This window comes from Limulus polyphemus, unplaced genomic scaffold (genome assembly GCF_000517525.1).
Source record: "Limulus polyphemus unplaced genomic scaffold, Limulus_polyphemus-2.1.2 Scaffold191, whole genome shotgun sequence".
Lineage (NCBI taxonomy): Eukaryota > Metazoa > Arthropoda > Merostomata > Xiphosura > Limulidae > Limulus > Limulus polyphemus.
This window is the reverse complement of record NW_013665801.1, coordinates 24,566-35,213: the sequence shown is the minus strand read 5'-3', so window position 1 is coordinate 35,213 and position 10,648 is coordinate 24,566. Positions and strand designations below refer to the sequence as shown.

Genomic DNA, 10,648 nt, shown 5'->3' with positions numbered 1-10,648 from the left:
TTTCAAAGCTCTTGACATAAGGGCAAAAATCATAATCACAAAATCGCAAGAGTTATTGTAGTGTTAGCTGAATTATAAGTCAAGAAAATAAATTCATATAAGTTTGTTTGTTTTGAATTTCGCGCAAAGCTACACGAGAGCTATCTGCGCTAGCCGTCCCTAATTTAGCAGTGTAAGACTAGAGGGAAGGCAGCTAGTCATCACCACCCACCGCCAACTCTTGGGCTACTCTTTTACCAACGAATAGTGGGATTGACCGTCCCATTATAACGCCCCCACGGCTGAAAGGGCGAGCATGTTTGGTGTGACGGGGATTCGAACCCGCGACCCTCAGATTGCGAGTCGTAACCACCTGGCCATGCCGGGCCGACATGTCACGAATCTAACAAGTATCACTATTTGTAGAGCGAGTTACTGATACTTTGCTAGTAAAATTCTACGCTACACGAGCACGCACACAATCATTAACACACAATCTTCATTAGTCTTCTGATGAAACTATACTAGCTCAGTTTATATTTGAACTATACACAAATGAATTTCACGTATGCAAGAGTACTTATCAAATATAATTAACAAACTTACTGAAGCTCACAAAATTGCAACCGGGTAACGTTCTGTCAAATATTAACTACTACTTGTTATCAATAATCATAGCTGCGAAATAAAATAAAATAAAAGATATATTTGTTTGTTGTTCAGCACAAAGTTACACAACAAGCTTTCTGTGCCCTGTCTGCCGCGGGTATCTAAACCCCGATGTAACGCATGGTGGCGTTTATACAACAGTTATTGGGTTAAGGGTTGCTAGAAGCTGGTAATAATTAAACTGTGAGCTACTCACGCTTAGCCCGTCATTAAGTCTGCTCCCCCCCCCCCTTTAATCCCTCAGCAGTAATTCTCAGGGCTTATAACACTAAAAACCTTTTTTTTTTCAGTACGCGTGTCGTTTCTTCAGCATTTGTAGCAAATTTGCATTTTAAAAACCCCCCCCCCAGTATGTCTGCGGATTTACAACGCTAGAAACCGAGTTTCGATACCCATGGTGGGTAGAGCATAGATAGCGCATTGTGCAGCTTTGTGTTTAATTACAAACAAACTGATCAGAGGGAGGGCAATTAGCCAGTAGCACCTGTACCCTAATTGGCCATTCTTTATCGAGGAGCGTAAATGACTGTTACAATACTCCATTAGCTGAAAGTGTGAAACGTGTTCAGCGCCAAATCGTGGCTCGTTGGACCTTCAGATCCACAATCCGGCACGCTAACTGTTGGATTACGCCTAGTCACAGTAACTTTGCAACAAGCACTACTATACGAGTATGACTTGAAGTAAACGTTGTTCGTACAGAATGTACATATGCGCAACCTTAAATTTCGAAATAACCACACTGTTTACATAATACAGATCTTGCGTGTCAAATATCCAGAAACAAACACTTTAATAGAAAATACAGATATTAACATGTAAAGCACCTGACATAACAACTGTCTTCATACAAATTACATATATTAAGGTGTAAAACTGCTGAAATAAACACCGTTTTATCTTATATAAGCCACATCATCACACCTACATCTGAAATCTGGGCAGAGCACAGATAGCCCATTGTGTAGCTTTGTTCTTAATTACAAACAAACAAACAATATCCAATCTTTTAACAGTTCCGTAACTCTGGTCAGCAGTTCCAAATTATGGATAGATGCGTCTGGAACTTGGGGTCTCTGACCACTTAGCCCATGTTTTGGAGGTGTCGCCATTCTGGTTGAAAATACTAAAGATAAAGCATACTTATCAGGTCGAGAAATGCTACTGCTAATGTGTTTATAGCCTAGGATAAATTATGAGGATTTACCTAGGTTTATTACAATTCACAATTTTAGGTCATTTATCAGTACATGTTTGACATAAATTAACATAAAAAAAAACAATAAGGGACCTTTTGGCCCATCTAGGTCATCCTATCCACTAAATCATATTAAGCACTGAAAAAAAACTCGAAGCCAGCCCTTATCATTCATATATTTATGAAACCTTTCCTTAAACTATCTTAAATTAACTGCATCTACCACATTTAAAGGCCAACCACCCTCTTAAAAATATAAAGCTGTCTTAAATAATGATCGGAAAATAGATGTTTTAATAAAGTTGTCTTAGCTGAAGATGACTTTTGCCCTGCCAAAATTTACACTTGTGTCCTCTAGTCTTACCCATTTTCACGATTGAATACGAAAAAAAAAATGATGCATCAATACTGTCAATTCCATTAAATATCTTAAACACTTTATAAAATTCCTTATAACTCTTCTTTTTTTCAAGAGAAAACAAGTTCAGAGATATAAACCAATCTTCGTACGACAACCTTTCCATCACAGATACCATACTAGTAGCCCTCTTATGAACACTTTTCAACAATTCAATGTCCTTCAAGTAAAGACATGGTTCTTGTCATGCGTAGAAATTTCCTAAATCGCAAGACAATTACGTTATTAAACGCGTACAATAACAGGAATATTATTCAATTGTATAAACATCAGGCGTAGTCCATATGGCAAACTACTGCGAGTCTTGGAACAAACTTTAATAACGTCGTTAATTTGCTATTGGTCTTTTCACAAGAAGCAAACTTCTTTGACACCAAACTTGATCCAAAATGGGGTCGAGTTTAAAACTTCATATCTGTAGGGCTTCTACAGTCTTGTGAACATGATACAACACAGATATATTTTTTAAACATGTATATGTTATAAAGAAAAGTTAGGCTTTTAATATGCGTAAATACTAGGTACCAAACATATTCTTTTTTAATTACTATTTCAAAATATTACTTTATTCAGTACTTTATTTTTATTGAAGTTTTAATCCTGATATATTGATATTGAAATAGTTAATAAGTGATTACTAAATCAGTATAGTTTATTTACGTTCTGAAGTCTTATTATTTGCTTTATCAATTAGTATTATGTAATTCCTGTTTTGTTTTTCACTTATAGATTCGTATAAAGATACTAGAATATTTAAAAGAGTTCTTGAATTTGATACATGTGACTTTTATTTATAATTCACACCGACCTACATCATTCACCTATATCACGTCTTACTCTGTTAAACGTGTTTTAATCAGATTATGTATGTACAATGGAAGTGACAAGTGGATACATAGGGGTGGGGTGGGGTGATAAATTGACATACGTTGTTGTTGTTGTTGTTTTTGTTTGTTAAGATTTTAATTAAAATCTAACGAAACGATTCCTGCCCCGTCACACCAAACATGCTCGCCCTTTCAGCCGTGGGGGCGTTATAAGTGACGGTCAATCCCACTATTCGTTGGAAAAAAGTAGCCCAAGAGTTGGCGATGATGACTAGCTGCCTTCCCTCTAGCCTTACACTGAAAAATTAGGGACGGCTAGCACAGATAGCCCTCGTGTAGCTTTGCGCGAAATTCAAAAACAAACAAACGATTCCTGATGTGATGACATAGAAACTGTATAAAGTTCCCCACACATTACGACGCTTTATATGATGGGTATTTCTAAAACAACTGCATAACATTATGCAAACTGTAGATCGATTCTATGATCACACCAGTCTCGAGAAATCTGAAATATTACAACTTAGGTCAAACATGTAGAATCAGACTAGTTTTGAAGAATCTAAATATTACTCTTTCGATCGATCCTGTACAGAGGATTACAGCTAGGAAATTTGAAACGTCACAACTTATATCAATCTTATGATCAAGCTAGTTTTGAAGAAGCTGAAACATCACGTTGCAGGCGGAATCTATAAAAATGCTAGTGTTGGAAATTGTTCAAACACCATGATGTAAATTGGTGTTATGATATCAGACTTATTATGAAGATATGAAACATTACAATGTACACCTCAAAAGATTCAAAATATTGCAATGGTATCTTATCAGATAATGAAGACAGAACACCTTCTGCAACCTAAAGTTCTGGGAACTTGCCATAAGATGCACCAAAAATAAGCCACTGTATCGGTTCACTCAAAAACTCTAGCGCAAGAAAAGTGCGTATTATTATCCTATCATTTTAAATGAGAAAGTATCCAGTGGATACAAACCATTATGAGATATTCAATACTTCGACAGCTATGGACGAATGCATGATAAAAATCTATACACCTATTATTACCCTACCAATTTTGATTACAAGGCCTACAGTGGATACAAACCATTACGAGATATTCAATACTTCGACATGTATAGATCTTTATTATGCATTCGTCCATAGTTCTATTATTACTCTACCAATTTCGATTACAAGGCCTACAGTGGATACAAATCGTTATAATGTCTCCACCACTTCGTTAGTCGTGGACGATGCTTAATAACAGCTTTTGAGATACAAAGGTAATCTAATGTGAAAACGGTCTGCTTTCAAAACCAATTGTTAAAAAACAGGAACAATTTTCTCTACGAAAAGTACAGGTGGTCACAGTTGAGGCTGGTGGATTGTTTGCAGTGACTTCAGTTACTTCAAATGGAGTATGTTTGTGAAGCAGGGCGATAAAGAAAGAAGAAACAATCCTTTATCTAGTCCTACGTAAAAAACATTAAACACTAAAACAACGAAACACTACTTCACAAACAAGACACTTTTGTGAAAGAACTTTGTATTGTTCCTGCTTCAGTTAATGGTACATTGAAGATTGTTTTAGGACAAACCGACTTTTACCGAAGTACAAACAACACACATAGTTTACTACACAAGGCGTATGTCTGAAGCTAAGCAAGTTACGGTTAGCAATAGAAAGGGGTTCTCAACATTTTCGCTGTAACAGTTGGTAGCGGTGGTGTCGTTTGTCTAAAGCTAAGCAAGTTACGGTTAGCAATAGAAAGGTGTTCTCAACATTTTCGCTGTAACAGTTGGTAGCGGTGGTGTCGTTTGTCTAAAGCTAAGCAAGTTACGGTTAGCAATAGAAAGGTGTTCTCAACATTTTCGCTGTAACAGTTGGTAGCGGTGGTGTCGTTTTTCTAAATCATCATATACACACCGATGAAACTTGGTCTACCTCTAAAAGATAAACTTTGATATTGAATAACCTTTCATGGGCCAACACGATTCGGGCGAGACTTGGCAATAATCTACAAATAGTCCTTGAGCGAAATTGCAGGCTATTAACGATAATGTTTTTTTTTAAATGATCACATAAGGTTTAGTTAAAATCCTTTGATAAATCGGGAGACATATTAACGTTGATATCAGATAATACTGTTTACGTCAACAAACTTAACTTGAAGAATGATAAACTGGTTTAATAAAGAGATTATAAACACAACATAACAAACGTCAAGTTTCATCACAGATATTAGGTATAGCAATCAGTATTAATGTTTTAGCACAAATGACTATGAAGTTAACTTCAGTCAGACGTTATTAAAACAGAGGCAATAAAATATACTCAGTAATCTATAATCTCTTTACAGTGCGTAAATATGTATGTGTTCTGTAGTTATGAAGGTTCAGAAGTTGAATACACACGATATATGTATATTTCAGCAACAGCATGCAACAACCTAAAAAGTATTTGTATGAAAAAACAAACTCTAAAGGTGACAGAAAGCTTTTAAGGCTTTTCGTTCTTTCACTTGTATCAAAAATTTTGTACACCTATGGCTTTTAACGCTTGATGATCTGCTTTTAGAAAAACAGTGTTTGCTGTGTACTACCTTACGTAAAAACGGTTTACTATGTACAACCCTACGTAAAAACGGTTTACTATGTACAACCCTACGTAAAAACAGTTTGGTGTGTACTACCCTACGTATAAACACTGTTTGCTATGTACTACCCTAAGTAAAAACACTGTTTGCTATGTACTACCCTACGTATAAGCACTGTTTACTATGTACTACCCTACGTATAAGCACTGTTTACTATGTACTACCCTACGTATAAACACTGTTTGCTATGTACTACCCTACGTATAAACACTGTTTGCTATGTACTACCCTACGTATAAACACTGTTTGCTATGTACTACCCTAAGTAAAAACACTGTTTGCTATGTACTACCCTAAGTAAAAACACTGTTTACTATGTACTACCCTACGTATAAACACTGTTTGCTATGTACTACCCTATGTAAAAACAGTTTACTATGTACTACCCTATGTAAAAACTGTTTGCTCTGTACTACACCACGTACTGCTTATAAAATGAATTGTCAGAGCTCCTCTTTCTTAATTTCACCTCTCAGTATCGAATTATCAACAGTTAACGTGATGTTACTGGCTCCTTCGTAATTATCTACAAAAGTACAGAGCAACAAATACATGAAGTATTAAATAACTACATCGGGTGTTGTTATTGGCTTGTGCATATTGCTAGCATTATTTTTTTTCGTTTGTTAACCGTAAACTATACAACTTATACGTAGAAATTTACTTGTTATAAACGAGGTCAGTAAAACAGTACTTACCCAGTACTTTGCGTTGATTATGATTTTTCGATGTTATTTTTTCTTCCCCATCGTTACAAGAGCTAGCACGAAAACTACGTATTCTCTGCCTCATTACAAGAAGCTTTATAACGATTGTTGAGTTTAAACTGAATGGCTATGTAATGATAAGAACTCGATAAGAAAAAAAGCAATTTCTAAAATCACCTAGTCCGCTATTAAAGATCACTATTATCGTTCTATTTCTATTGTTCAATACCAGGGTGAAAAGTTCAAAATTAAGCCTAGTACCTGATAAGTAGCATGGTTCTTTCGTTCAAACAACATAGAATGAGTCACGCTTTTCCCTCGTATTATTATTCAATGTACACATCCGTTTCGAATGAACTACTGATCCCGGCGAGACTGCAAAAAGCTCGTGCTGCAACGCTATTTGTTCTTGTACTCATCAGGGTCATTATGTGGCCTTGTCTGGTCCACTTTCACAATTCCGTTCTCTTGCTTTCTCAGAACACATCTGCAACTGAAATTCGTAGAACTTCGCACACTATGACTATTTCAACATTTTAATTTTTTTTTTTTTCTAGAGTTGGTATATTAACTCAGTTGGAGATTTCGTGGCAAGCAAAAACTAATTTTGTCGTGCTAGGATTACAGATGTATCCATATATATATTTTGTTAAATCACCTATAAGTTTATAACTGTTATAAGGTTACTAGTACCGTTAGGCTGCACTAAAAGAAAAGTGTGGAAAAGGAACTAAGCCTAAATGACCTTTGTAATTTTCTCGCTTTTTTTCTATATCTAAAAGTCCACCCTCTTTAAAAGCTCCCGGCAGTCAGCATCAGAACGGTATTTCTTCCCCTTTTCTTTGTAAATACAAAAAGCTTACCTACAATAAGACTCAGACGCGTCCATATGAGCCAAGGAAGAGAGGGGGGGGTCGAGGCATGTGATGGGAGGATAAAGGGAAATATAGTTTTATATATATATAATATCAATTCTTAGCTGTTGTTTTGTAGGAGGGGTGATGATGTTCAACGTCACGACTTTAACCAAGGTCTGGAATTAACTACTTCTCTGTGTTTATGACCACAAGTGAAGGGCTAAAAAAGAGTCAGTGTAATTATCATTATTTATTTTTAAAATTCAAACCATAATGACACATATTATTTATCTAACTCTCTACGTTTTACGTGAAGCAACTACCGTGTAGAAAAAAAAAGAAGGACATGTTTTAATTTTAAGAACTTGTGAGTAAAAGCAATAATAATGTGTCAATCACACTACATCTGTCATATTCACTCAGTGCCGACGAGGCCTTTCGTTTACGACCAGGACTAAACAGGTTGGTTGGGATAATGACAAACATGACAGTGGTCTAGGTGTATTTCGTTTTGTGTATAAAATCTTTTATGTCCTACAACACTCAAATGTTAGTATCTTAAATGATAACACACGAAATAAAGGTACTTAAATAAAAATTGGTAGTAATTACAATTCACTTACTTAATATATATAAATTTCATGAACAAGAACTGTTACTGTGTGTACTAGATTAAGTAAGTGAATCGTAATTACTACCAATTTGTATTTAAGTACATTTATTTTGTGTGTTATTATTTAAGATATTAGCATTTAAAGGTTATAGGAAATAAAAGATTTTATACACAAAACGAAATACATAATAATTACAATATATATATATATATACACACACACACACGTGTGTAAACCATTTAATGGGCACTTTATTGATTCATACACTCAAACAGCCAAGTCCCACTCACACGATAGAAGATTACTTCATTTCACACCCGATACCGCTTAATGGTCAGCATATAATGACGCCCTATTTTCAATACCATATTTGATAATTCGGTTTCGAACTGCAGTACATTGACAGAAGCAGTCACTATATGTCTGATAATATCGAAAATAGGGATTAGCGTCGCATATATATTTTTATGTATGCGTAAAGAAAAGCAGCAGCTGCTACATATCTCATATTTCAGTTATCTCCAGGGGGGGGGGGAGTAAATAAGCATTTAAGTATTTGAAGAACGGGTCGTGTTCCACGTGCCTGTTTGTCAAGTAAATGAACTGACGCACACATTGTGAATGAGATTAGCGCATAACGACAAATGTCATTTTATTTTCGTCTTTGAAAAATATCTCAATATGAGTTTCTTCCTCAAGTTTCCCGTTACACAAATTTATATACAAAACAAACTGGATGCTGTCACGTGAGTAAAACTATTTACTTAAAAAAAAAAAAAACGTTTCGTGTGAAAGGTTAAAACTTCACCGTTGCACAGTAGATAAGACAGAAGTAGAGTACGGCACAAAGTTACATGAACATTTCGATATCGGAGGAAGAAATTCGGTTACCAAATACGGCAAGTCAGCAGTGAGGGACCATTCTCGAATTACTATTATGTATATATATAAAAAAAAACATAAGAAAGCGATTCTCGCATTCTTTCATATCCAACATTAATTTCTCTCAGATGTGTGCTTGTTTGTTTGTGTGTTAGAGCAGAGTCACTTTGGGCTATCTGCTGTGTCCATCGGGTGGAATCGAAACCCGGATTTTAGAGTTGTAAGGCCATAGGGGACCTCGTATATCATAGAAAATTTACATCAGAAAGCATTTTTGAACCACGCTCATAATATTGGAAAGTGTAAGATCTTATTATATATTATTTATTACACCTTTTATTTATAATTCAAAATAGTTCGCTAATGCGTTCTGTCATGTTTCTTACAAACAGTTTATATATCCATCAATATCTAGCTAGCCACACGCGAACAGTCAGATGGCGTTAAACAAACAATTATACAAACTAATGGCACTCACGAACTACCACGGTACGTACATAGATTCTATACAAATACACTTATCAGTGGCACTCAAGAACTACCACAGTACGTATATAGATTCTATATAAATACACTAATTAGTGGCACTCACGAACTACCACGGTAGGTATATAGATCCTATATAAATACACTAATTAGTGGCTCTCACGAACTACCGTGGTAGGTACATAGATTCTATACAAATACACTAATCAGTGGCACTCACGAACTACCGTGGTAGGTATATAGATTCTATACAAATACACTAATCAGTGGCACTCACGAACTACCACGGTAGGTATATAGATCCTATATAAATACACTAATTAGTGGCTCTCACGAACTACCGTGGTAGGTACATAGATTCTATACAAAAACACTTTTTAATGGCACTCACGAACTACCATGGTACATATATAGATTCTATAAAAATATACTCATTAGTATATTAGTATAATATTAATACTGTGCGGCAAACTTAAACCTCAAATTTATAGAAAAAAAAACTGTATTAACTTCGTGGTTATAAAGATACTTCTGTGAATTTTAAGTTACATAAACGTTGCAGCAATCTTAAAGCTACAGTCGCAGCCTTTAAGTTTCATATATGCTAACAAACTATTAAGACAGTGTAAAAGAAAAACTACAAGAAGCAGTGAATTATCTGGTTGGTGTAGAAGTTGAACAAACAGTTGCTGGAAAATAAGCTGTCTGAGATGCGTGTTTTTTTATGAAAAATGATGCCTTTCCAACGTCCATCCGAACACTGCTGTTCATGTATGCTAACAAACTATTAAGACAGTGTAAAAGAAAAACTACAAGAAGCAGTGAATTACCTGGTCGGTCTAGAAGCTGAACAGCAGTTGCTGGAAAGTAACCTGTCTGAGATGTGTGTTTTTTATGAAAAATGATGCCTTTCCAACGTCCATCCGAACACTGCTGCAAGACCTAAGAACAACAAAACACAGAGAAAATAAACCTTGTTATTTCACATAGATGTATGTGCAAAGAACCGTTTACATCTCGAAGTTACACTGTCCAAATCATATGTTCATTCCTGCTCAACTAGCCCGATACACGCACTTAGCCGTTGAAATTTTGTACTAGTATATGTGATTAAAAAATCCTCATAAAACCGTTTTAAAATGACTGAACTTTGCTATAACATTGAACTTGGATGATTGATAATAAAAACTTAAATATAAATTTCTAGTGCTGCACGCCGTCACAGAGGAACGGTTTATTTAATCCATGGATATTACTATTATTATATTTACACACACACACACACACACACACACACACACACACACACACATATATATATATACACACACACACACACACACACATATATAG

General features: G+C 35.4%; 1 protein-coding gene across 1 annotated transcript in view; it reads right to left on the bottom strand.

Moving 5' to 3' along the window:
* Positions 1-10,648, bottom strand: part of LOC106478222 — a gene marked incomplete at its 5' end in the record, with an annotated part of 87,069 nt that overhangs the window by 59,458 nt on the left and 16,963 nt on the right. The window contains one exon of the mRNA XM_013938748.2: positions 10,126-10,237. Within this exon, the coding sequence (XP_013794202.2) occupies positions 10,126-10,237 (112 nt within the window). The remainder of the gene's footprint in view (positions 1-10,125; positions 10,238-10,648) is intronic.